The following is a 27379-nucleotide window of genomic DNA, read 5'->3' as shown; positions in this document are numbered from 1 at the left end:
GGTATCTCATTTATCCTAAATGCTTAACACACGGTGTCTCATTTATCCTAAATGCTTAACACACGGTATCTCATTTATCCTAAATGCTTAACACACGGTGTCTCATTTATCCTAAATGCTTAACACACGGTATCTCATTTATCCTAAATGCTTAACACACGGTATCTCATTTATCCTAAATGCTTAACACACGGTATCTCATTTATCCTAAATGCTTAACACACGGTATCTCATTTATCCTAAATGCTTAACACACGGTATCTCATTTATCCTAAATGCTTAACACACGGTATCTCATTTATCCTATTTCCACCATATCTAAGACGTGATAAGAGGCCCTGTTATTCTTATAGAACGCTAAGAGAGGAAAAGCTGTTGCCAATTCTAATTGTAAGATGCGTTCCAATTTCAGAAATGTCAAAATGTGAAAATCATATGTCTCTCGGGACCAATGAAGTGCAATAAACCCTCAGAATAACCCAAATGAGCTTGGTACTGACTGAAGCATCCAGAATTTAAACATGAGGCATCCAAGGTTTATAAGAATAGAGTCAGGATTCAAACCCAAGACTATCTGATGTTCTAATCCAGGGGTTGGCAATTCTTTTCTGTAAAGGGCCAGATAGGAAACATGTTTGGCTTTGTGGTGAGACGGTGTCTGATACTCAACTCTGCCTTTGCATTGTGTAAGCTGCCGTGTAGACAATACGTAAATGAAGGGGTATGGTTGTGTGCCAATAAAACTTTATTTGCAAAAACAGGCAGCAAGCAGGCTGGGATTTGCTGGTCCCTACTCTTAAGCCTGTAACCACTGTGGGGCAGGTCTCTATCCCTAGAAAGGGCTTGGGGTCTACACCTGTCAAGAGAGGCACTCCTGGGGTGTGGACCTGATTAAGGATATTTCTCCCCTTTACTGGGTGACTTCAGGCAGATGTCAAGTTACCTACCTGAGTTTGACCCGGAGGGTGTACCCTGCCATCAACTGAGCCCTTTGCAATGACCCATTTATACCTCACAATGACCCTCTAAGGGAAAATCTGCTAGTGTCTCCATTTATGGCTGAGAGAATGGAAATTTGGGGAGCTGAATAGACTTTCTCAAGGTCATACACCCAACACTCAAACCCAGATCCTTGGGCTCTGAGGCCTGACATCGGCAATTAGGGGTGATTAGGTGGATCAGAGGTCATTTTCCATAAGGGGCCAGGGAGTTAATATTTTCAGCTTTGGGAACCATACAGTCTTGGATCAACTGCTCAACTCTGCTGTTAGAGCTCCAAAGCAGACACAGACAATACAACAATGAATGGGAGTAGTTGTGTGCTAATAAAACTTTATTTACAAAATCAAGCAGTGGACCGGATTCAGCCCGCGGGCCCTAGTTTGCCAACCCCTAACAGAAGTTGTAGCAAAAGTGTCCGACTTCTTGGAACTTTGAGGGAGAGTCATCCTGTAACCAGGTGGGCAGAGCTTGGCTTCCGCAAGCCAGAGAGGACAGACGGACCTCTCTCTGTTGATCCTTCCTGGGACCACATCTCTTGATGTCCAGATATTCAGCTTTGATGATGATTTAGAACTGAAATCTGCAAACTATCGTCTGTGGGCCAAATCTGACCCTCGGCCTGTTTTTATATGTCCTGCAGAGCACTGTCAAAAGAAACAAGGAAAACTGTGCACCAGTGTGAGTCCAGTGGCCAAGCCCAGCATCAGTATAGGAGGGGAGCCCTCAGGGGTGTATAAAGAGAGGCATGATTCATAAGGAGCCGTTATTGCAGTGTTGATTTAATATCTTATCCCAATGCCTGTTCTAAGGAAATAATTCAAATTTGGGGTGGCGGTAAAGCTTTCTGCATAAGATTTTCACCACTAGCAAAAAGTACAAGCCACTAGATGTCTGTCCATTGGAGAATGGATACATAGAGGATGGTATATCCATAAAACTCGTGGATGTACAGCCCTTTACAATGATGTTGGGGGTGACCATTGTCCAGTATAATGTAGAGGTTGAGATTACAGGCTCTGGATTTCAGATCTTCCAAGCTGTTATTCTTCATCTTCCACCAGCAGCCAAGAAACACCCCCGCCCCACCCCATCCAAAGTAGCTTATGACAAAAGGGAAGCTTATCAGCTCCCATAACTGAACAGTCGAAGGACATCAGGCGCAGCTGGATCCAGAATTCCTTTGGATCTGTTGCACCTCAAGGGGTCCTTGCAGTGATCCCAGCAGCTCCTGGTCGTCCTGTGATTTTAGCGGTTCCAATCTTCATATCCTCTCAGTGCCAAGCCTAGAGGGAGAGAGAGTCTGTGTCCCAGCATTTCCAGCCATGCTGAGGTCACGTGACACCCAATCGTATGACCATGACAGTGCTGTGTGCTGATTGGCTCAGGCCTGAGGGTTTTAAAATAACAGCTTAATTGCGGTAACTTCACATACCATAAAATATACCCATTTAACATACAATTCAATGATTTTTAATATAGTCACAGCTGTGCAACCATCACCACAATTTCAGAATATTTTCGTCACCCAGCAAAGAAAGCCCACCTCCTTAGCCATCAACCCCCAATCTTCCCTGCTCCCTCCTCCTCCAGCCCCTGGCAATCACTAATCTGCCTTCTGTCTCCATGGAGACAGGTCTCTGCTACTGAGGCCAGCTCATCCCCACTTGCCTGGAATTTCCCAGGTTTGAGCATTGAAGTCCTGCATCCCGAGATAATCTGGGTAAACTGGGACAGTTGTTACCCTACTGGCACTGGACCCAACCCTAACTTCTCGCAGCCGCCTTCACTGGCCTGTCTCTCTCATTCCTGGAGCCCAGGTGTTGCCGGTAGGAATTCTCACCACCAATCTCCACCATAACCTCTGCCCTGCATAGCCCTGGGACCTGCATGGACCCTGATCCTAGACAGACGAGCCCTATTTGCTCTTTAGGGGAACAGAGGGATAGAGGGAAAATTAGGAGTGAGAGGTTACAATACGTTAAAAGAAAAAAAAAACTTATAAGCAAAACTGGGCGATTATCTCCATTTTCCATGATTGTCTAGTATCGCTTTGATAAAGTAAAAAGTAATATTAAAAAAAGCTATTTTTATACCGTTTGTGCTGTTGGGATATGATTTTGCTAGTTTTACAAAATTCTCTCCAGCATTTGGTGGGAGGTCATTTTTTCCCCTTATTTGCTAGTTTAACAGCCAAAATCACCTCTAGCTGCATTGTTTTTGATTCTGCCTCTCCTTGAACCTTGCATTAGAGTCATTTTTCCCCTCACCACTTCCCTTCCCACCTTGGGGGACCCTGGTACCAGAGACCACCCGCATCCTGGAAAGAGCATCGATTTTCAGTTTTTGCGCACTTATATCCTTTGCTGCAGTACGTTTTTGCAGCTTTAGCTGTTTTTTTTTCTCTTGTTTGCACAAACTTCTATAATTGGCTTCGTCACTCTTCATCAGATTTGCTTCTTTTTTGTTTTGCTTTTTTGGTGTCTATGGAGAGAGCTGCCTCTAGTTCCTTCCAACATTCTCCCTTCTCCATCCCCACCCCTCGAGGTACATGGCCAGCACTGTAGGATGTATTTCCCCTTTATCCCGGAGAGCAGCTACCTTTGATTTCTATATTTGCTTATTTGTCCCTTTCCACTTGGTGACTCTTCCTACTTGGAAGAACCTTTGGACTAGACTTCCCCACCCCTGCCGCCAGCCCGATCTGTTTTCTTGCTGTTATTGTCACATGATAAGCACGGGAGTTTTTATGTTTCTCTCTCTCTGCACTCCTTCCTGAAAATTTCCAGTCCAGTTCTCTGCATGCACTATTAGCCTGGAGCTGTTTTGGAAAGTTTTCAAAATTTGGCCGACGTTTGCAAGTTTCGTGGTCGTATTTCCCAGTAAGCCTCACGCCTTTCCTAATAAGCTCTGGGTTTCTTTCTTTTTACATGTTTATTGCTGGGGCATGTATGCTTTACTTATCTCCTCTCTTCTTGCCAGACACTTAAGTAGATCCCAACTCTTTTAATGGTGGTAAAATAAATCAAAAGGAAAGGAAGGTGTTTTAAAATTTGTCCTTAAGACATTAAGCCCATGTAACGGGTTGGTTCTTCGGTGATTTAGGTGATCTGGGTCCCTTTTTTCCTGACCTTCTGGAGTCCTGGTGAAAATGCCCCATGGTGGTTTCAAGGAGAGGTTTGGAGCCAGACAGTTCTGGGTTCGAGGGCTTCCCTGCCACTTATCAGCTATGAGATCTGGGACAAATCATTTCAGCTCCCCAATCAGGGGAGGGCAAGCTATTTATGTAAAACCTGTTTTTGTGCAGCTCGTGAGCTAAGAGTCACTTCCACATCTTCAAATGGTTGAAAAGAATCCAAAGGAGAATAGCATCTCTTGACATGTGTACATTTCTATGAAGTTCAGCTTTCAGCATCCACCGTGTTTTGTGGGCACACAGCCACATTCAGTTGTTTACGGATGTTATAGATTCAGGATTCAGGATCCGTCTCTGGCTGCTTTTCAGCTATGATGGCCGGGTTGAGTCGGTGACAGTGACCGTCTGGCCCCCTTGAAGCCAGAAATATTGACTCTCTGGCCCTTTACAGCAAACGTTTGCCAGACCTCCACCCCAAGCCTCAGTTTTCCTGTTTCTAACATGAGGCTAAGCGTGAGGTGGTTATAAGAATTAAATGACGTGATCTGAGCCACAGGCTTGGCTGTGGTTTAGGAAGATTGGCTGTTATCATGTATCAATGATAACCTCTCTGTCTGTGCCTTATCCATAGAGCTAAGGTTCTGTAATTCCTCGAGTCTCAAAGTCGCTTGCCTGTTGCAGCGTTTGTGGCTAACTCCGTCCGTGTCACTTCTGAGTGGGATCCTTGTTTTCTAGGAGCTGCATCTCTGCGTCTCCCGCAGGCATTTTGCTCTGGAGCGGGGCTGCAGGCTGCGTGGTCTGCCACCCGGGAACTACAGTGTGCGAGTTCGGGCCACCTCCCTGGCGGGCAATGGCTCCTGGACGGAAGCTACCTATTTCTACGTCACAGACTATTGTAAGTCTGCACGGCCACTTCGACTGGTAGGGTCTGTGCTTGCTGCCGCACACAGCAGAACATTTCAAAGGATGGTTGGGGGAGCGTGGAGGCTGTGGGTACTGGCTCTGTCTTGACTCCTGGGTCCAACGGCTGCTGCTGTGTGACCAGGGCAAGAGGCATGCCCTCTCTGAGCCTGCACTTCTCCATCTGATCATGGATATAATACTAGGACCACCCCTGGAGGTGAAGGGACGTTTCAATGACATCACGAATGTCAAGTGGCTGGCACAGGGCATATCAGATAAACACATTAGCTCCGGTTACTGGTGTCTTCATCTTTGTTTTTAGATAGGCCATGCCCTCCGAGGGAGGATGTGGGCGCTTATCTGCTCGGCCTTGGGTGTGCTCTTGGCCTGGAGGCAGGAAGTGCCACCATGGGGTGAGCTGGATACACTGTGGACAGTAGGGTGAGGACAGGTGGGGAGAGCTGAGCTGGTTAGGGAGTGCTTCCTGGAAGTGGTGATATCTTGGCGGAAACTGGAAGATTGTATGAGTTGGGGCGGAAGATGTTCAGCCCGACATGTGGTAGGAACCCAGACACTTGGAAGGAAGGGAGATTCTAGCCCAGGAGGAGTGGGAACTTGGGTGGTGTCAGTGTTCTGACACCAACCGGACATATAGCACTACAATTCTGATGCTTTCCACTGGAGTTAGCACAGACTCTACAAATTAAAAAGAGCGTTGTTCCCACCAAGACTGCCCTCTCCTCAGATGCCAGATGCAAGTTTTGGGGGTTCTCCAGGCCACCTGTACTTCTGACTGACTGGCTACAAATTTGGGTGTGATCACAGCCCCATCAGATTTGATCATTTGCTAGAATGGCTCACAGATCTCAGGAAAGTGCTATATGACAATGACAGTTTTATTACAAAGGATGTAATTCAGGACCGCCCAAATGAAGAGCCCCATAAGGTGGAGGCTAGGAGGGTCCTGGACACGGCTCCTGTGTCTTCTCCCCATGGAATCAGGACACATCACACCACCTCCTGGTATACTGATGTGTTCACCAGCCAGGAAGCTCCTCTGAGCTCTGGTGAACTGAGTTTTTATTGGGGTTTCACTACACAGATGTGATTGGTTGAAGCACTGCCCACATGATTGAACTCCACCTCCAGCCCCTCCCCCTGTCTGGAGGCCACCCCACCTCTCTAATCACACACTTGGTTTTCTGGTGACCAGCCCCCATCCCGAACCATCTCATGTCTTAGCATAAACTCAGGTATGTTCCAAGGGGATCATCAATAACAAAGACACTCCTAAGACTTAGGATTTTTCAAGGATTTGGAGGGACACCATGAATAAAATTCAAAGGAAAATATCAAAGTGGGAAAAACATTTGTAACATCATTGACAAACAGTTATATCTTTCATACAAAATGAGTACGTATATATGTCTCCTATGAGTTAAAGATATATGTCCTCACACAAAATAAGCAAAGGATCTAAATAACCTATTTAAAAAGAAATAGAAAAAATAGAATACGTAAGGAAGAAAAGGTCCAGCCTCACTCAAAACCACACCAAAAGAAAGAAAAGCAAGTCAAAGTGAGATAGAATTGTTAACTTATCAAATTTGCAAGGTTTTTGTTTGTTTCTGTTTTTTAAGTATGTACTTAGTGTTGTCCAAGAGTGCAGACACACGGGCATTCTGTTTCATGGTAGACAAGTCCTAAAATGTAGTCCTCTAATAGTATGTATCAAAAAAGCTTACGAAGGCTTTTACTATTTCAGCCAGCAGTGCTGGCTCTAGACGTTCATCCTAAGGAAATGACCAGAGATGTCCAGAAAAGATAAATGTTCAAGGAAATCCAGCACTGCTTACTAACAATAGCAAAACAGCTGGAGAATTAAATGTTTGACACATTAGATTACTTTAAAAAATTCTTTCTTAAATAACAAGGAGGCAAGCAAGGCACCTAGGGTGCAAAATTTAAAGAGGCACTCACCCTCAGGGGTTGACTCTGCCCTGGCATGGCCAAGTGCACGAGCTCCTCTCAAATTTTGCACTCTGGGTGCTTCCCTTCCCACACCCTAGTTCTGGTGGCCACTGGAATCTGAGGACTGTGGGATCTGGGACACAGAGACGGGGTGGGGCAGGCAGCATGGATCTCAGATTCTACCATGAGATGTGTTGGGTTCTGAGCAATCAGTAGCCTCCAGCTTCCCCTGCCAAAGGATGGGGAAGAGAGACATTACCGACCACGGCACGTGACCAGACGGTTTCCATTTTTCGTGTCCCATTCAATCAGCAAATATTTAGGGAGGCTTTCTCCATGCCAGGAGCCACCAGAGGTGGAAGGAGGAAGTTTGCTGTCAATTCAGGGAGGTCCAGGAGGATGAGATGTCTCTGGATAGAGATGGCCACCAAAGGCAGCATGGAATGGTGGTCAGGAACTTGCTCAGATGGCCCGAGTTCAAATCCCTGCTCCACCGTGGATCAGCTCTTGGACTTGGGCATGACCCCTCACCTCTCTGAGCCTCTGTTTCCCAATCTGTTAACTGGCATTGATCATAGCACCTCCCGCCTTGGCTTATGGGATGATTAATTAAGATCTCCCGGGCAAAGCACTTCAAACAGTGTTCCTAAGTGTTCCTGGCGTGTTCCTAAGTGTTCAGTAAACTACTATTATTAAAGACCTGAAGGACTAGGTTCCTTCTCTGGCTTCCCAGAACTCACTTTCTTCCTTGGCTTGGAAGAATCTGAATACGTGGATGCATTTCTAATTATAGACAACTCAGCCTTGTGTGTGAATTAAAAAGAATTAAGGCTACATAGCATGTCTTCCGTTGGTTTCGTTTTTTGGGACGCGACCCCCAGCAAACACAGGGCACTTCTGGTGAATTTTTCATCTGCCAGAGGTGCTGTTGGGATTAAAATAAGCTATTTAATTTGCAGGGTCCAGTGCAGAGTGAAAATGCAGGGCTCCTTCTTTAAAAATTATTAAGACTTTGCAGACAGGGACAATAGAGCATTAAACAGAGAGCAGAACCTTCTGAGTGTGCGGACCTGCCTGATGGCTTGGGTTGCGTGCCCGTGAAGGTGGCCTTCGATGGTGAAGGGAGAAAAGCTGGTGATGGGCAGTAGTCTGGGGTCACCGCAGGAGAGGTTCAGGGACTAGAGAAGGGGGACAAGTGTGTGTGGCCCGTTGGACATGTAGATGTGTTTTCCGGTGTGACCTTTGATGTGAACACATTTTGATGTGAAACCTATATTTTCTTATTCTATTTCAGTAGACGTGCCATCAAATATTGCAAAAATTATCATCGGCCCCCTCATCTTTGTCTTTCTCTTCAGTGTCGTGATCGGAAGTATTTATCTATTCCTGAGAAAGAGGTGAGCACAGAGGTGTTCTGGTAAATGGTTAACAAGCAGCTCTCTCGGGGAAAAGTATGCCTACATGTAGATAGAGTTATATCTAAATTTCCTGTAGGGACTTCCCTGGTGGCACTAGTGGATAAGACTCCATGCTCCCAATGCAGGGGGCCCCGGTTCGATCCCTGGTCAGGGAACTAGATCCCACATGCATGCCGCAACTAAGCGTTCACATGCCACAACCAAGGAGCCTGCCTGCCACAACTAAGACCCAGCGCAACAAAATAAATAAATATGTTTAAAATAAATAAATTTACTGTAAATCTTACTGATCTAAAGGATGTATAGCATGCGACTTACAGATAATTCTCATAATACAATATACAGTACTCGCTATCATAAATTCCCTACAGCCAGTTGATCCTCACCAAATGTTTTTGTCAATTTTTTCTCCCCTGAACCTTTGTGTCTATAACCAACCTATGAGTGCAACTGTAGAACGGCTGTAGTTCCAAGATGAATCTTGATTGATATTTTGTTTACATTTAAGAGCAAGATAAAAATGAAATAAGGCATATATATTCATCGACAATAGGAATGACTTTTGCAGAATCAGATAATAATTTTTAAATACTGAAAGCATATTTTCTCAATTTTTGTGCCATTGGCAATGTCATGGCTACAGAGATGACACACATTTAAGCTTAATCCGCATTACTGACATTCTTGCCATCACTTTCTCAAGCCTGGATGTACAACAGAACAATAAACCGGTCTTGGTATGTAGCGTTTGCCTATTTACACCCGCTGTGAATACTCCCACCGTGGCCAATTTCAAGCTACAGCCATGACGTCACTGAACGCAGAGTTGGGAAGAGATATGCAGTCAATCACAGATATGTAGTATTTCTGCCATATGGATGCAATCATATAAATAAATAAGGTAATACAGAAGGGCTGAAGAGTGTCCAGTCCATCAAAGTAAGAGGTAGCATGATAATTGGTTTTGAATATTCATTACCTTTGCTTTGAATATAACGTATTTAGCTGTAAGCCTGTGTAATTTAATTTTAAATGGTGGTTGTATTTAACAACTGGCTTGCAGATTTCCTGAAAATTCAACAGTTGTTTCTTACGAGCTGGAATGAGATGGTTCCGGAGCAGGAGTATATGAGCAGTTTTTAGATGTTATATTGACAACCATAAATTGTAGCTTACGAGTGAGCGGTTCCATGGTGATGCACTTAAGTGGCCATCTGATGGGCTTCTGCTAAAAAAATAAGGGTCCCCCATCCTCACCCCAAACTGTATCCAGGATTACGTGCATGCTGCTAATAAGGGTGGCTGTTTGCACTGGGGAGGCTGTAACCTCCCGCTAATGACCCACAGAGTTCTGTGAGGATATCAAGATGGAATGTCTCCATTTTTCTCATCCAGGCAGCCGGATGGGCCACTGGGACCACTGTATGCTTCTTCAAACCCCGAGTACCTCAGTGCCAGCGATGGTGAGTATGATCCCCTCCCTTGTGGGTGACCAGAATCCCGCTGTTCAGCTTCCTTTGCCATCACTGTCAAGTGACAGTCAAGAGCTGATACCCTGGGGGGCTGAGAAGAGTCCTTTCATTCAGTTGAGTCTGCAGACCTGCCCCTTGCTGCAGAAACCCTGTTACCGGGAGCAGTCGGACACCTGCTGTCTGGCACTTGTTGGAATGGGCTGATCTAGCTGGTCTGGGACCCATTTGTGGGCTTGGCTGAGAGGCCGTGAACTTGGTGCCCCAGCTGTGGGGGTATAGAGCTTGGATCCTGTGCCAGAGAGAGTGCCGAGGGTCAGAGCCAGAAAGTGGTGACCAAACTGGCCATCCAGGCTCGGAGGTGGGAATCAGAAGCCAAGGTGAGAGACTGGGGATCAGGGATGGGGCAGACAAGAAGCAAGGACAAGATGGGGAAGGTGGGAGGCTGGGTGTGTACCAGGGGCACATCTACTATTGCTGTCAGCTGACCATGGGTGTGATGCTGACGCTGATATGGCAGGATCAATGGCCATATTCCCCTGGATTGTACCAAAAGGCAGTGAGTGACCCCTGAAGAAAAGGCGTGGCTGTTCCTTCAGATGTGAACGCAGCTGTTGCACTTACAAGTTTCTAAAATGCTTCGTGCAGCAAATTCAGAAAGCGACTTTCAAGGCATGCGCACCGTTGCCTGACAGGATGCTGCCTTGGGGTACAGGGATGGTGTTTCTAAGGGTACCCGGGATTTGTTTTAAATAAGTCTGGTGAGACGTGCAGACCTGCAAGTGACTATCATGAGGAAGAAGTTTAGACTCACAGAGTCCGTTGAAACAGGAGGCAGGGCCACATGGGGAAGCACCAGGGTCGGCCAGGAAGCAGAGGGAGTGATGGAAAAATGTCGGCAAGAGGCTTTATTGTCTTTTCCATGGGAAAGGAGGAGTCAGGCAGGGTAAGACATAGGATGAGCTAGTTTGAACTGTTTCAGCAGGGTCTGGGGCATAGGGGCTGTCCTTGGTTGTCTGCAAACTGGCCCTGGGGTGATCAGGGCAGGGGGATAGTGGCCCAGAGTGTGAGAGCCTGATCACGGAGGGGGTTGGGGTGTGGGCTGTGGATTGGTTGGTCTGCATATGAAAAGCGGACTCACAGGCACGTCATTTACTGTCGGTAGGAATTGGCCACCCCTGGGGTGGGCAGTCCTGGCAGGTTCAGCAAGACCTCAAAGCATCAGAACAGAGAAGCTAGACAAGGAGTTTATTCCGAGTGGGAATATACACAGAGCCCAGGGGCAGGAGTGGGTGAAAGTTAATCCAGAGCATCCCCTGCCTGTTTGAGAATGGCATTGTTAACCGTATCAGAGATGGGGAAGCTGAACCTCAGGACCACCTCTCCACCCTACTGTCCTGTTTCCTTCCGGGGATGCAGCAATGGCCGAGAGCACAGGGGTACTAAGTGAAAGCTAGAAATTGGGGCTCATGGGTCTTTAAGGCCAGGAAGTTCTGGGCCAAGGGATACACACAGGGAAAGGTCCAAGCTCAGAAGCCTGAGGGGCCCCCAGTGAGCATCTGTGAGTTCATTTGGGTGCAGAATGCTTGTCTGGTCCAATGTCCTTGAAAGAGCCATTGGTGACCGTATCGTGTTGCTCAGACTGCTGTGATCAGACTGGGTGGCTTAGTAAACAGTTTGATTTCTTCACAGTCCTGGAGGCTGGAAGTCTGAGATCAAGGGGTCAGCAGGGTTGGTTTCTCCTGAGGCCTCTCTCCTTGGCTTGTAGACAGCCATCTTCTCCCTGTGTCCTCACATGGTCTTCCCTCTGTGTGTGTCTGGGTCCTGATCTCCTCTTCAAGGACACCAGTCAGACTGGATTAGGGCCACCCTAATGACCTCATTTTACCTTGATCACCTCTGTAAAGACTCCATCTCCAAATGCAGTCACATTCTGAGATACCAGGGTTAGGATGTCAACAAATAAATTTGCTAAGGACACAATTCAGCCCATAACAGGTGCAGAGGAGGGCAGAAAACATCTTGGCTTTTCTTATGAGGACTATGTGTATTTGTCTGCAGATTATTTGCTGCGTAACAAACCACCCCAAACTTAGTGGCTTAAAACAAACACCATTTGGTGGGTTCGCCACCTGGGTTCTTCTGTTCTCACTTATGTGGCTGCATCCCATCTGCAGATCCACTGGCACTGGGTGGTCTTGGGTGAGCTCACTCACCTGTCAGACAGGGTCATCCCCTATCCCCTTGGTACTTTGCAGAAATAACAGGCTCAGCTGGGAATTAGCATCCTTTGGTAACAGGGCTCTGAAATCAGACAGAAAGGATGGGGATGCAGGCTCAGCTCAGCGTTTACTGGCCAGAACCCTGGACTCCTTCCCCAGTCTCTGCCTGTCCTGTTCCTGGCTCTGTGCCCACTGCCCGGCACAGGGTCTGGACCACAGGAGTCAGTGAACGTTTGGGAGGGGGAGCTCAGGTGGGAGATGGCCAGGGACCCCTGAGGGATCCTCCAAGCGTGCTGCGTAGATAAGTGAGGTGTAGTGTTTCCCTGCTCTGTGTACGTGCCGGATGAGTGGGAGGTGCCTCGAGAGAAGATCACGCTCCTGCGAGAACTGGGGCAGGGCTCCTTCGGCATGGTGTACGAGGGCAACGCCAGGGACATTGTCAAGGGCGAGGCGGAGACCCGAGTGGCGGTGAAGACGGTGAACGAGTCTGCCAGCCTGCGAGAGCGGATCGAATTTCTCAACGAGGCCTCAGTCATGAAGGGCTTCACCTGCCACCACGTGGTGAGTCCCGAGTTGGCTCCAGGAGCAGAAAAAGTCTTCCTGTAATACCTGTCCTTCCTCCTATCGCATAGAGCAGTGGGGATGCTGGGTGTGGACCTCCTGCCCAGCCCCGACTCTGCTGAACATCCAAATAAAGGTGGCCCTTCCCTTCTCATTTCTCAAATCCCATCCTCTCCCACCTCACTCAGAGCAATACCCTTTTCACTGTACCATTGCTTTCCAGAATCTTCCATCTCTTCCCTCTTCCTGGCTCCTTTGTAACCTTTAAACACAGTGCTCCACCCCTTCCCTGCTCCCCCAAGTCAGCACAGACTCTCCCTGCCTTTCTGTTCCCACCATGGCCCCTTAATTTCTCCTTGAGCCTGTGTCCTTTCATCCTTGCCCCACACATATTCAAGGAGCACCTGCTCTGTACTGAGCTCCATTCTCCTCTCTGGGATGCAGCAGATGTCTGTCCTCCTGGAGCTCTCAATCCCGCGGGTGGAGACAGAATCTAAACCCAGTAGATTAATGATGTTGTCCACGAGGAGATGATGCTATGGCAACAGGGAGAGGAGGGCAGAGTTGGGGAACTGGGAATGCAGCAGTGGCAAAGGTACATTTGAGCAAAGACTTCAGAGTGTAGGGACCGAGCTGTGTGGACAGCTCAGCCGAGGACAGTCAGCTCAGGCGAGGGAACAGAGGGTCAGGCAGTGGGAACGGCTATGCAAAGGCCTGGAAGTGGGCCTTTGTGTTCAGAGATACGAGGGTTTGCCTTGACATGTTGCTGTGTGGGGGCAGGTCTGTCTGCTTCCCCCCTCCCACCAGACTGTGAGTTCTGAATTCTCCCACTCCCCAACCCAACAAGACATTGACCTTGGTGTTTCAGCCAGGCAGACCAGGGCTTTCCACAGTCCAGTCAGGAGCAGGGCGCTGTGTGTGATGTAGGTACCAGACAGGGAGACCCGGGTGAGTGGACATCTTCCCACAGACCCTCATCCAAGAACTGCCCCCCTGCCCCCTCCCCCATGCTTGTTCCACAGGTTCGCCTCCTGGGGGTGGTATCCAAAGGCCAGCCGACGCTGGTGGTGATGGAGTTGATGGCTCATGGGGACTTGAAGAGCTACCTCCGTTCCCTGCGGCCTGAGGCCGAGGTGAGCTGCCTCCAGGTACCCGGTGGGGTGCCCGCTCCCGGCCTCCGGCACTGGTGTCGCTGAACACAACCCCATGTTTCGACTTTAGAATAACCCCGGCCGCCCTCCCCCTACCCTGCAAGAGATGATTCAGATGGCTGCGGAGATCGCCGACGGGATGGCATACCTGAACGCCAAGAAGTTCGTACACCGGGACCTCGCAGCTCGAAACTGCATGGTCGCCCACGATTTTACCGTCAAAATTGGAGGTGCGTCTGGCTTTCTGCTTTGAAATGTATGGGCCAGGCCTTCTGATTTCAGGAGGAGTTGTCTGTAGCAAGTGCTTCAGTCTTTTCTAATATTGGGAAGGGGCAGGGTTTGGACGGGGACCTAGTCCTCGTGCTGTAGTTTAATTGCATTTGTTCATTAATTCACTCATTCACTTCTTTAAGTAGTATTTGTGCCGGCCGCTGCAGGAGGTGTTACAGGGGTGAGGTTGAATGAGTCGCCGTGATTCTTCTGCTCTTGTGTAGCTTGCAGTTATTATTTGCACATTGCAATTTGTATCTGCACCACCCAGCACAGCAGCCACTGGCCACTGCGTTTAATGTAAATTCAGTAAAATAACATAAAATTTAGTAAAATAAAATAAAATAAATTCAGTAAACTGATTTAAACTAATTTAAATTCAGTAAAATAAAATATATTCAGTAAAATAAAATAAATTCAGTAAAATAAAATAATTAAAATGTAGTAAACTAATTTAAATTAGTTTAAATTCAGTAAAATAAAATGAAATTAAGTAAAAATAAATAAAATGATTTAAATTCAGTAAACTAATTTAGATTAATTTGAATTCAGTAAAATAATTTAAATTAATTTTTTAAACATCTTTATTGGAGCATAATTGCTTTACAATGGTGTGTTAGTTTCTGCTGTATAACAAAGTGAATCAGCTATACATATATCCCCATATCTCCTCCCTCTTGCGTCTCCCTCCCTCCCACCCTCCCTATCCCACCCCTCTAGGTGGTCACAAAGCACCAAGCGATCTCCCTGTGCTATGTGGCTGCTTCCCACTAGCTATCTATTTTACACTTGGTAGTGTATATAAGTCCATGCCACTCTCTCACTTCGTCCCAGCTTACCCTTCCCCCTCCCTGTGTCCGCAAGTCCATTCTTTACGTCTGCATCTTTATTCCTTTCCTGCCCTCTAGGTTCTTCGGAACAATTTTTTTTTTTAGATTCCATACATAGTAAAATAAAATGAAATTAAGTAAAATAAATAAATAAATTCAGTAAAGTAAAATAAAATGACTAAAATTCAGTGAACTAATTTACATTAATTTAAATACAGTAAAATAAAATAAAATAAATTCAGTAAAATAAAATAAAATATTAAGTCGAACTGGGAACCTTGAACAATATTAGACAGTGCGGTATAGACCACGTTCACCATCACAGGAAGTTCTACTGGGCAGAGCTGTTCTAGTTGAACAGTAAAATAGTTGACATGTAAATAAGATGATGGAGACTGGGAAGAGAGCGCTGAAGGAAGTAAAGAGTTCAGTTCCATGATGGAGAGGAAAGGCCTCTCTCTCCATAAGGAGGCGACGTTTTAACCAAGACTTGCAGGGTTAGAAGTTGACCTGAGAGATGGCGTCTCAGGGGGAGCTACAGCACGTGCAGAGGCTGTGAGGTTGGAAGGATGGCTGATGTGGTGTGAATAAGGTGAACGTAGAGGGGAGCAGAGCAGTGTGAGATGTGAGGTTGAGGAGAGAAGCAGGAACCAGGCTGGGAAGGTCCTTGTCGGTCATGGTGGGTCATCTCGATGTTATTCTACGTAGCCAGTGTGAAGCAGGAATTGACATCATCCTATTTATGTAGCTTCTCTTGGGCAGTGGGCTGTCAGGGTCAGGATGGAGGGAGGGTCCTGCAGGTGAGAGATGGTGGTGGGCCTGGGGACATCCAGGGCTGTGGAGAGGAACAGACTAGAGAGGGATGTGGAGGTCGAGGGGGCAGGACTCGCCACTGTCTTTTCTGTGGGGTGTGAGGAAAGGGGGTGGCCAAGGGAAGACCCAGCACTGGGTTTCTGGCTGGGCAGCTGCGTGGGTGGTGGGACCAGATCCAGTGGCAAATAGTAGGTGGGTTGCAGAGCGTGAAAAGTTCAGTTTGGGGTGCCTGAGAGGTATGGGTTGGAAGGAAGCATTGCTGAGGGTGGGATTCCCAAGCTCCAGGTCAGAACATCACTTCTTTGCTACTTGGTGGTTCTTTTTTTTCCCCTTTAAATGGTGGCCCATCCTCTCCCTCCACATCCCCATGAGTACCCTCAGAATCCATTCTTACTGGATTTGGCTGTGACCCAGGTGAGCACACACCTGAGGCAGGTGAGCTCACACCTGGGGCAGGTGCCTTCATCTGAGGGCTCTGCCAGGGGTGGGGCAGAAAAGATGGCAGACAGCTGGCCACAGGTTGAAGGCTAAGAGCATGTGAACTACTGTTTGTTGTCAGACTTTGGAATGACCAGAGACATCTACGAAACGGATTACTACCGGAAAGGGGGAAAGGGTCTGCTCCCCGTGCGGTGGATGGCACCCGAATCGCTGAAGGACGGGGTCTTTACCACTTCTTCGGACATGTGGTGAGTCATGTGTGGGTTGGTGGACAGAACACTGCACTTGGATTCCAGGTTGCTCTGCTAGTATGACCAGTGTGAGAGGGGTCACTTGAAAACTGCCTTCCTCAGGGCTTCTCCATCTAGAAAAAGAAGGGATGGCATGTCTGGGGACCCTAGCACAGCCACTGTGACATTTCAATGGACACTAATCTTACAGGCATTTCTGAGCTGCAGCATGAATTGTTTAGTGAACTGGCCAACCAGGTTCTAGTAAACCAAGAAGGGGTGTGTGTGTGTGCGTTGTGTGTATTTTAACGGCTTCTTTGTTACTATTCCCGACTGTCATTGGCAGGTCCTTTGGCGTGGTCCTTTGGGAAATTACCAGCTTGGCAGAACAGCCTTACCAAGGCCTATCAAACGAGCAGGTGTTAAAATTTGTCATGGATGGAGGGTTTCTGGATCAACCCGACAACTGTCCTGAGAGAGTGTAAGTGTAGAAATGGGGTACAGTGTGTGAGGCGCTCATTCAAACGTCTATGCCCTTTGCCGGGATACTCAGGTTTGTGTATCGTGTGTCTACATGTCATTGTGTTTGCAGATTTCTTCTTCGCGTGCACATTTGTGTCTGCATATTGTGTCTACATACATGCTTGTGTTTGTGTATTATATCTTTAGATGTGTGCTCTACTGCGTTTCATATTTTTGGAAGGTTGTATAGGAAATTGCACCGCAGTTGTTACTTTGGGAAGGAAACTGGGGAGCTGGAGTGGAGGCTTAGGTTTAACTATCTATTCTTTCTACACTTAACATTTTTGTCAGGAAAATAATACAATGGTATATGTCAATTATATCTCATTAAAAGTGGAAAAAAGAAATCGCTGAGCATAAACACTAAAAAAAAAAAAAATTGTCAGGGGTATGTATGACATATTCCTCTCCCAATATTTGTCTTAAATTTTTGTGGTAGGAACAACTGGACAACACAAACACCAAATGCACATCATTAAACACTTACCAAATTATCCAGTGTCATAATAGCCCAATAAATGTAAAGTAAAATAAAGAAAGTACTATCTTCCTAAACTAGCAATAGAAGGAAGGAAGAAAGGAAGGAAGGGAAGGAGGGAGGGAGGGAGGGAGGAAAGAAGGGAGAGTTTTAATATTCAATTCTGTCAATGGTATGGTTAGATAATCTTTCTTATCGCCCTGTTGTCATAGCTACTCACAGCAATGTTATTTAAATCTCAAAAAAGAAAATGATCAAAACACCCACCAATATGAGAATTGCCTGGTAAATTGATAAAATAATATGAAACAGAAATTGACATCTCAGATGATGCTTATATTTTATAACTCAATGGATTAGCGTATGTTAAAATAAGTGTAGTAAATGTGTGTAAATTACATTTCCAAATGTATCCAGATAGAAAAGACAAGAGGTTATATCTGAAGGAGAGTTGTGTGCAAGCTGTATTTTCTCCATATTCTGGGGTGTTTTCTAACTTTCTACAATAAGCATTTACTACATATAAATTCCCTTATCACTGTTTCTTAAGAAAAAACTTTGCCCTCCTGAAAAAAAATCCATGGAGGGAGGCCATTTTGATGCTTCATCCTCAAAAGAATAAGATAGCTCTTTAGAAAACGTAGTTTGAAGAAACATCATATGCAACAAAAAAAAAAATATGAAGCAGAGTTACTTAGAAACTCTGAGTAAAATATTTTTAAACATCTCCTCATGAAGGACCTTTCCTTGCCAACCCAATTAGCAGCTAGGTGTAGTTCCAGGACCAGGGAAATTACATGTAGACCCTAGGGTGGGAACCTGCAAACTTTTCCTCTAAAGGGCCATAGTGTAAATATATTCAGCTTTGTGGGCTGGGTGGCTCTCTGCCGTGTAGCTGGAAGCAGCCGTGGATGATGCATAATTGGATGGGTGTGGCTGCGTGCCAATAAAACTTTATTTACAAAAACACTCGGGGCCATATTTGGTCCAGGGCTGAAGTTTGCCAACCCCTGCCCTAGAAGAAGTTACAGTGGGGAAAGGACGAGGTAAAATGGAAATCCCAAGCCCTCTGGGCCTGTCCTAGGTAAAGTCATAGTCTCCACCCGCCCGCCACCCCGCACCCTCCAGAGAGCGGGGGCTGGGCCTGCAGGACAGCCACTCAGAACTAGCCCTCTAGGGTCAGTCCACCCAGCTGCCCTCATCAGGTGCAGGGATGTACATATAGAGTGAGGAACCGAGAGAAAATAGAACCACAGACATAGAAAACAAACTTACAGTTACCAAAGGGGAAAGGGGGAGGAGGGATAAATTAGGAGTTTGGGATTAACAGACACACACTACCATATATAAAATAGATAAACAACAAGGACCTACTGTATAGCACAGGGAACTATACTCAATATTTTGTAATAATCTATAAGGGAAAATAATCTTAAAAAGAATATATATATGTGTGTGTGTGTGTGTGTGTGTGTGTGTGTGTGTGTGTGTATATATATACATATATATATATAACGGAATCACTTTGCTGTACACCTGAAACTAACACATCATTGTAAATCAACCGTACTTCAATATTTTAAAAAATGATGGGGACTTCCCTGGCGGTCCAGTGGTTAGGACTCCACGCTTCCACTGCAGGCGGCATGAGTTCGATTCCCGGTTGGGGAACAAAGATCCTGCAAGCCGGGTGGCGTGGCCAAAGACATAAAAATAAATAAATAACACAAATTAAAGAGTTAAAAGAAAAAAAACGGTGAACCATGGTCTTCAGCACGTAGCAACATCAGGAGAGGCCCTTCTGGATCTGGTTTGGGGAGGAGACAGCCCCCTTGACGCTCTTTATAAAACCACCTTTCAGCGCCCCTAGAATCGCTGTTTCTGCTTGACTGTCACCTTCGCGGTGTCGGCACTTGTCCCCGTGGGTGTGGGCCACAGGCGAGGGGTGGGGAGGGGCCGATTGGCGGGACGGCGCGCGCCTCACCCTCCACGTGCCCTCTGTCCTGCAGCACCGACCTGATGCGCATGTGTTGGCAGTTCAACCCCAAGATGCGGCCGACCTTCCTGGAAATTGTCGACCTGCTCAAGGACGAGCTGCACCCCAGTTTTCCCGAAGTTTCCTTCTTCCACAGCGAGGAGAACAAGGTGCCCGAGAGCGAGGAGCTGGAGATGGAATTTGAGGACATGGAGAGTGTCCCCCTGGACCGGTCCTCACATGTGCAGAGGGAGGAGGCCGGGGGCCGGGATGGAGGGTCCGCACTGGGGCTAAAGAGAAACTATCAGGAACACATCCCCTACACCCACATGAACGGGGGCAAGAAAAACGGACGCATTCTGACTCTGCCCCGGTCTAATCCTTCCTAACGGCCCCTGCTCGGGGGAATGGTTCCTGTCTTCGCTTTCCTCTGGTTTGAAGGCCTTCAGAAAACTCAGGATTTTCACACGACTCAGCCACAGTGTCAAATGGAGCTCAGAGATCATGACTATCCATTTCTGTTCCTCTTCTGACTTAAAACACATTGGTTTGATTGCCAATTTGACTAGTCATCTGAGAGCTTAACTGTGAACCTAGATGGGAAAGGGGTTTCCATGGCTGCTGTCCTTTTGGACCACCAAGGTTTCAAGCCCGGATGTTACTTTTTGTTTTCTTTTCCTAGCAGATTGAAAGAAAGCACCTGTTTTTACAAAGTTTTTTTTTTTTTTTTTTTTTTTGCCGGTGTCTGAGCTACAGTGTAAAACATAAATCTTGTTTGTGGAACAAAAGTTAGAAAGAAAGAAAAAAACAAAAAACAAAATCCTGTCCTAGTAGAATTCCAAACTTTGCAGAGTGGGCTTCAGGAAAGTTTTTTTCATCCAGAAGGATGTTTTTTTTTCCTTCACAAAATCAGTTCCTCAAATTGACCAATAGCTGCTGCTTTTGTATTTGGGATATAGTTTTGCAGTCCTGGGGTGTGGCTCACGTGTGTACTCGTGTGTGCGTGTGTGTGTGTGTGCAAATCATGCGTGCTGAGTGGCCGCTTTGGGGATCAGCCCATGAAGGTTCTGCCCTTCTGGAGTGTGTGAGCCCCTGATCTGCTCCCCCCACCTCCCTTCCTTCTTACCTACTGGGACACTGTGCCCTCAAGAGTCTCCTTCAGTCCCAAGTTTAGCCTCAGGAGTCTTCTCTCCCTTAACTTTGGTGAAAAATATTTTCCAGGAGCCATGGGAGTGGTTTGGAGTGATAATGGATCTTTTCAAGACCAAACAAAGCCAGGACATAAAAAAAAAAAAAAAAAGAACTGAGATGATGAAGAGTTTTGAGAATATATTTGTAACATATTTAATTTAAAAAAAAAATCTCCAGCATCAGCCTCATAAGTTATTGACCATTTCCCGGGGGGGCGGGTAGGGCATGGGGGTCTGTCTGCCTGTGTGTGGGGAGGGGGACCCAGGCACCAATGGCCTCTCTCCTTGGTCTTCAAGGCATCCATTTTTCTGGGACTAAAGCCACGTTAGCTGCTAACCCTTCTGGACGTCGTGATCAGGCCACACTGAGCATGTGGGTGATGGTGTTTGATGGATAGTTTGGTTTCTGGTAAGCTGAGCCCTGCCTTCGAACACACTTGTGGCCCTTGGATCTTCTGGTTCCCTGTACGTACCTCTGGAGCTTCCTCGGCTGTGTGCGCACGTCCTACAGGGATTGTGCAAACACAGCACCATCACATCCCAAAGTGGGACAGCACAGGTGGACTTTGAGAACACTAGCCATATGAAGACGTGCCTGTTGGTCCCCTCCGCCCTCAGGGCATCCGTCTGTCCTCAGAGCTGACTTCCCAGAAGCTGCTTTGCGCCCAGTGACCTCAGCTGGGCCAGGTGTGGGGCCCGAGCTGAGTTCTCAGGTACTTCACGATCTTGCAGTCCCTAAGAGAGTACAGTCCGGAGGAGAAACCGCTAAGGACCTTCACGCTACCAAGAACTTGCGAAGGAGCGTGATGCCACAGTCGCTTCCCTTTGGGGAAAGAACGACAGCTGCTCAAATAAGGAACACGGTGAACTCATCACTTTGGTTCATCCAAATCATCACTCACGGGTTATCCCTTGAGTGCATTTTCTCACAAGTTTTTGATTGCTTCCTTCTTCTCTTCTCCTCTTAAAGCGTTGTGGGCTTAAGAACAGGATAGAGATGCCATGGTGACCTCCGAACCTTCTCAATTCTTGATGAAGAACACAGGTAGACACACATCCTAGTGGCCTCTGGCTATCTTATTTATATGATTTGAGAAATGACAGCATGTCAAAATATTTCTGGGGAGCCTCAGTGATTGGGTACAAGGAGCACAGAAATTATTTTCGCCAAATTTATTTTGTACATAAAAGAGGGTCTGTACGTAAATTAAAAAGACAAAACACGTAGATCTAGGTATTTTGTTCTTTTCGTAGTAAATTTGTAGTGGCCGTATACTACACTAGCAGCAATTTTCACATTTTTCTAATTCAGAAAGGTTTTCTTATATTAGGGGAAAATTATTTATTTTAATATATAAAAATCACTGTAAAATATCACTTTCATAAGAAATGGAGTGCATGTAAATTTTTTTTTCAAAGAAAAATAAACAGGTGAATGTGGGGTAAAGATTTTTTGTTTTTCCCAGCACAATCTACCTCAGTGTATTGTTAGGATGTGATTCAATAATGGACATCTTTGAGACTTCAGAATTCTTCCTGGATCCGATCTGAATCAGGGAAAAGTTGTATCAGCTGATTCTGAATGCCAGGGACCAGTAAGAATTTTGAGGGAGGGAGTTGGGCTGAAGTATGGCTTTCACGTGAGCATAGATCCTTCTTCTGGCTGATAATACGCTCCTCTGAATTTAATCTTCCTTTTTTTTTTTTTTTTTGATCCTCCATCCATTGATACCGTGGCCCTTGAAATGAACCAAGTTTCAGGCCATCACGATGTATCTGATGTATGGGGGGCATCCAGTCCTGAGTTACCCTTCTTTGGTAAGGGAAGTTCCCCTGTTGGGGCAAAGACAGGCTTTGGTACAGAGCCAGCATCCCCATTGTCCCATGGCATCCCCCTGGTGTGAGCACCTAGGTTTATTTCCACTCCTTTCAGATTGAGATGCTTTTTTCGGGGGTTGGGGGTGGAAAAAACCACTGTCATGGGCACCTCACACACAAACACCCAATGCAGAGTCCCTTTATTTTCTGAGTGGGAAGGGAGCATGTTGAGAAATCTCAACCCCAAACCCACCAAGATGCTGAACACATCTTTTAGCAACAAAACCTTGGACCCCCTGTATTTTGGTTCAGTTGACCTCAAGCTGATAGTGTTTGACCTTGGGGCACTTTGATAACCCGTGTGTAAGTCTGGGCAGGGCCAGCAGGGGTGGTGTCATACTCACCAAACCTCGCTGCCCTTCCCATACCTATAGGCACCACCCCTGCAGAGTCTCCTTTCTTCCACTTTCCCTGGAGAGGTACTGTAGAGTGCTGGGCCCGCCCTTTGTAAACTGGAGTTCCCTAACTTCATTTAGCTGTCTCTGCTGCTGCAGTGAAAGAGGAAGCAGGCTTGGGTCACAGCCTCCTTTTGCATCAGATAATGTTGACTCTGTCACAACAGAACTTTTGTCCTAGAAATGGATGTCCTGGAGGATTGTAGTGATGGGTTACAAAAAAAGCAACAAAGCCAGCTTTGGATGACACTTTTTGTTGTTTGTTTTGAAAGGTGTCTCAGTATTCTAAAACCCCTTTTTATTTATGTGGCAAAATCCACATAGTTGTTTCTCTCTGGACCAGTGATGTCAAACACACGTCTGGAAATGTTTGTATACTGGGAGCTGTTCTGGGTGATTTTCTGTCCTTTTAAGCTAGTAAGAAGCAAGAAATGCTGCTGGTTCTCTGGATAGACGTTGAGCACAACTGAAAGAAAATGTGGGAATTGGTGCAAAGATCTGCACCAACAACGCCGAGACCATTGGAGACTGCCTCTAACTGATGGACAGATCTTCCACTCTCTCCAACCAGAGTGGATGGTCTGCCATGAAATGTGCTTGTTGGGTTGGGAGGTGTTTATTTGTAGCCGTCATAACATTGGTCAGTGGGCAGGAACCCATGCTCGCCATCTGGGTACATGATGGGATGTGCTGGAGTCCCCCAAACGACAATCTTTTCCTACTTTGTGGTGGGTGGAAGTTTGAGGTTCGGATGCCACTTGGCACCATAGGCGATTCAGAAATGATGGTTTTGTTGGGAGTGGGGAACATGGACATGCTGATTGTATATAAATGATACCTGTAGAATGGTGTCCCTTCGGAAAATCTTCTGGAATGTTCTTCAGAATATTGATTTATACCAGAGTTGAGGTTGGAGAGAAAGAACAGATGGGCATTTGTTCTTTCAAAGACATGAGAGAATGCAATGGACATTCAGAGGCTGCGCCTGGAAGTGAATGTTTCCTTAGGGGGTCTCCCAGAAACAGAGGGAAACAATGACTTTTTGAGCTCACTATCAACTTCTCATACCAGTCAAGGTCCAGAACTAGCCTCCAGCCACGTTTTAATCTGGATGTGGGCCCTAAAAATCCTTGTTCAAACTCAGACCAGGGATCTGGGGCTCTTGGTCCCATTTGAGAAGAAAGGAACTGCCTCCCCCAACCCAAAGCGTGTGTGTCCACACACACATTCAGGAATGGCTTATTTACTCTCTACCTTGTGGGCCTGGGGGTCCCAGGCCCTGCGTGTGAGTGGCAGACACCTCCCATCCAACGTCAGCCACGCAGGATCGAATGTGCCTCGGCTTATGCAGAAACCAACTCGGAGACGCAAAACCCACCAAGAGATCAATTCTTATTTTTTCAATGTTTTCCTTACAAGAGCCAAGTGGCACCATGTACAGAATTTGCCTTTTTTTTGTTTGTTTGTTTCTTGGAATATCAAAATTGCTCTGCATGTAAACTATGGGATAATTACCTGTTTATATGAAAATTCAGAATAAATTATCTGAGAATACTCTTGTTTCTGTGTGGTGTCCAAGCGAGGACCTATGAACTGGGTGGGGTTGTGACTATGGGGTGGGTGAAGGGAAATCTCCCGGGATGTTGTGGGTATCTGTTTTGAGAGGGAACAAACCTCCAGGTTCTTCATAACAGTGAAGCAGGAGGTTAAATATTGTTAGCAGCAGGGCTGATGATCCACTGACACATACCTGTAGAGCTGAACCAATGCTTTAAATATTGAACTATTTCTATACTATTTGGTAAGTTACTGCTACCTCAAGGACCCCAGACCTCCCCAGGATCCAGATACTAAGCAGTTGACTACAAGAATACAAGGGGACCCCCAAGACACTGCTCCATGGCACCATGCTGGAGACTTAGATGCTAAGGTGTTGTATATGTCATCCTGGGAACATGGACCTGCTCCCCAGGGTGAGTGGTCAGTGCAGTGTTTGCTACTGTCCCGTTGCCCAGAGGAAGTCATGTAGATGACCCCAGAGTCAGCATGGGGGGAGTGGAGGACTGCCTGAGGGTTTACATTCGGGGAGGTGGGGGAAGCCTGAATGAACTGAGTCAATCCTGCAACAATTGCCCACATGTCTCACTTTACCCTTCTATGATTGAGGATGAGAGACCTTCCGTCATATGACCATAGTGAGGATAAAGTGAGGTAACGTTTATCCTCCATGCTCCCTCCAGGGTGTCCTTCCCACACCCCCATATCCCTCCAGGTTCCCCATCCTCCAAAAAATTGATGCCACTGCTAGGTGGTAGCCTGAATTGTGCCTCCCTGGGCTTGTGAAATTCAATAGAAGCCTTGTGGAAAAGGGAAAATGCTTTCCTCCTCGGGAAAGAATCTCAAGGATGCTTCAGCCTCAGGTGTGCAGGTGGGTGGGTGGTCTCTTTGCCCAGGTGGGCCATGCAGACTCCTCAAACTTGTGGCCAAGTGATGACAATGCAGCTTAGGGTCCCTGGGGCCCTGGCCCTGGCTCCGACTCAAGTGTGAGCAGCATGACAGATGAGACAGTTGTCACCAGCTTAGTATACAAGCAAAAGGAAGCACATGGAAGCTTTGGTATCTCTGAAGTACTCAACAGAAGAGAGAAGTGATACTCTTATCAGGAATAACAGGGTTGGCGGGTGGTCTAGACTCTGAGATGTGATGAGATCCAAGTATTCTAGCTGTTGATCTCCAACCTCCTTGACTGCTGGTGACCCAAACCCCTGGGTCATGGTTTCACCCTGCCCCCCGCCCCATGAAGCTGACTGTTCTGCCTGGGATTGGGTCCTCAAGGTGACTCACCCAGAATCTTCAATAGGAGGTCCTCGTTATAATCAGAGACTCACAGGAGTTGATGCCATGCTGTACCACCCATGCCACCTCTTTGGAACCCAGGGGCTCACTCTTCCAGCTACCAGGAAGGTTGTCTGCTGGGGGCTCACAACCGAGTCCTTTTTGCCGGAACTTTCCTCAGCTTAAGGGAGCTGCTTGGTCCAAGGTTATGTCCCCTCCCTAGGGGCAGCCACATCTAACAACCGGCCAGGGGTACAAATGCCTGACCCCTGTGCCTAAATGCATGTTATGGGTTCAATTGCTCCCCCCACCCCACAAAAAAGATACATTTAAGTCCTAGTCTCTAGTACCTCAGAATGACGATCTTATCTACAAAGCAGAAATAGAGACACAGACGTAGAGAACAAATGTATGGATACCAAGGGAGAAAGAGGTGGGAGGAACTGGGAGATTGGGATTGACACATATACACTACTGATACTATGTATAAAATAGACAACTGATGGGAACCTACTGTATAGCACAGGGAACTATACTTAATGCACTGTGTGACCTAAATGGGAAGGAAATCCAAAGAAGAGGGGATACATGTATATGTATATGTATAGCTGATTCACTTTGCTGTACAGTAGAAACTAACACAACATTGTAAAGAAACTATACTCCAGTAAAAATTAATTAAAAAAAAGAATGTGACCTTATTGGGAAATTACACTGCAGATGTAATTAATTTGGTTAAGGTGAGGTGGACCTGGAGCGGGCTGGGCCCCTAATCTGATATTAGTGGCGTCCTTATGAAAGGGGGAAATCTGGACACAGACATGCACACGGGGAGAACACCATGTGAAAATGAAGGCAGAGATTGGGGTAATGGGTCTGCAAGCCAAGGAATGCTAAAGATTGCCAGCAAAAAGTCACAAGCTAGGAGAGAAGCAAGGAACAAATTCCCTCTCGCAGCCCTCAGAAGGGACCAACCCTGCAGACACCTTGATCTCGGACTTCCAGCCTCCAGAACTGTGAGAGAATAAATGTCTGTTAAGTCCCCCGGTCTGTGGAGCTTTGTTACAGCAGCTCTGGTAAACTAATACAATGTGGGACAACTGGGATGAATCACCACCATTTTAATGCTCCGCAGGGGATCAGGTAAGGTGCTGGTTGCAGCTGCTTTGAAGTTGAATCTTTCCCTCATTCAGACTTACTTCCCTTACTTATGTTGATCCCAAGTTATCCCAGACAAATGTCCTCCATGTAAACCTCTGTCTATTGCTGTGTAACAAATACTCCAATACTTAGTGACTTAAAACAAGCAACAGTGATTATTTATCACGACTCCATGAGCCAGCCAAGCAGTTCTTTTAGTCCAGGCTGCCGTGTGTGATCTCTTGGGTCAGCTGATGGCTTGGCTGGGTGATGATTTGAGTTGGTTCACCCATCTGTCAGATGATGGCAGGCTGAAAGATCTCAGAGTCTTTTTCTCAGAGAACCCAGTCTACCACAACCAGAGATGTTGGGACCTCAAGGAGCTTCTTCTCATTGGCAGATTCAGGAATTGAAACAGAGAGGGAGAGTGAACTCCCAAAGGTCACAGAGCAAGTTACTCTGTCTCACACTAGGCGTTTGATACACCTATGGGTAAACGTGGCATTCCAGCATTGGGAGAGACAAAGAGATACCCTTGTGAGATTTCTGACA

General features: G+C 46.6%; 1 protein-coding gene across 4 annotated transcripts in view; it reads left to right on the top strand.

Annotated features, from left to right (window-relative positions):
- The window catches only part of INSR (insulin receptor), a 131433-nt gene extending 107027 nt beyond the window's left edge, over window positions 1-24406 (top strand). For 2 of the 4 annotated variants that reach the window (XM_032627103.1, XM_032627100.1), the window contains 9 exons: window positions 4871-5030; window positions 8307-8406; window positions 9823-9890; window positions 12435-12679; window positions 13702-13812; window positions 13901-14060; window positions 16303-16432; window positions 16761-16895; window positions 19424-24406. In XM_032627103.1, coding sequence (XP_032482994.1) covers window positions 4871-5030; window positions 8307-8406; window positions 9823-9890; window positions 12435-12679; window positions 13702-13812; window positions 13901-14060; window positions 16303-16432; window positions 16761-16895; window positions 19424-19778 — 1464 coding nt within the window. In that variant the 3' untranslated portion in view covers window positions 19779-24406. Of the gene's footprint in view, window positions 1-4870; window positions 5031-8303; window positions 8407-9822; window positions 9891-12434; window positions 12680-13701; window positions 13813-13900; window positions 14061-16302; window positions 16433-16760; window positions 16896-19423 lie in introns of all 4 variants that reach the window. The other 2 variants (XM_032627101.1, XM_032627099.1) reach the window with 1 other exon arrangement.
- The last annotated feature ends 2973 nt before the right edge of the window (window positions 24407-27379 follow it).

Source organism: Phocoena sinus, chromosome 3 (assembly GCF_008692025.1).
Source record: "Phocoena sinus isolate mPhoSin1 chromosome 3, mPhoSin1.pri, whole genome shotgun sequence".
Taxonomy (NCBI): domain Eukaryota; kingdom Metazoa; phylum Chordata; class Mammalia; order Artiodactyla; family Phocoenidae; genus Phocoena; species Phocoena sinus.
This window is presented reverse-complemented; position numbering and strand designations above follow the sequence as displayed.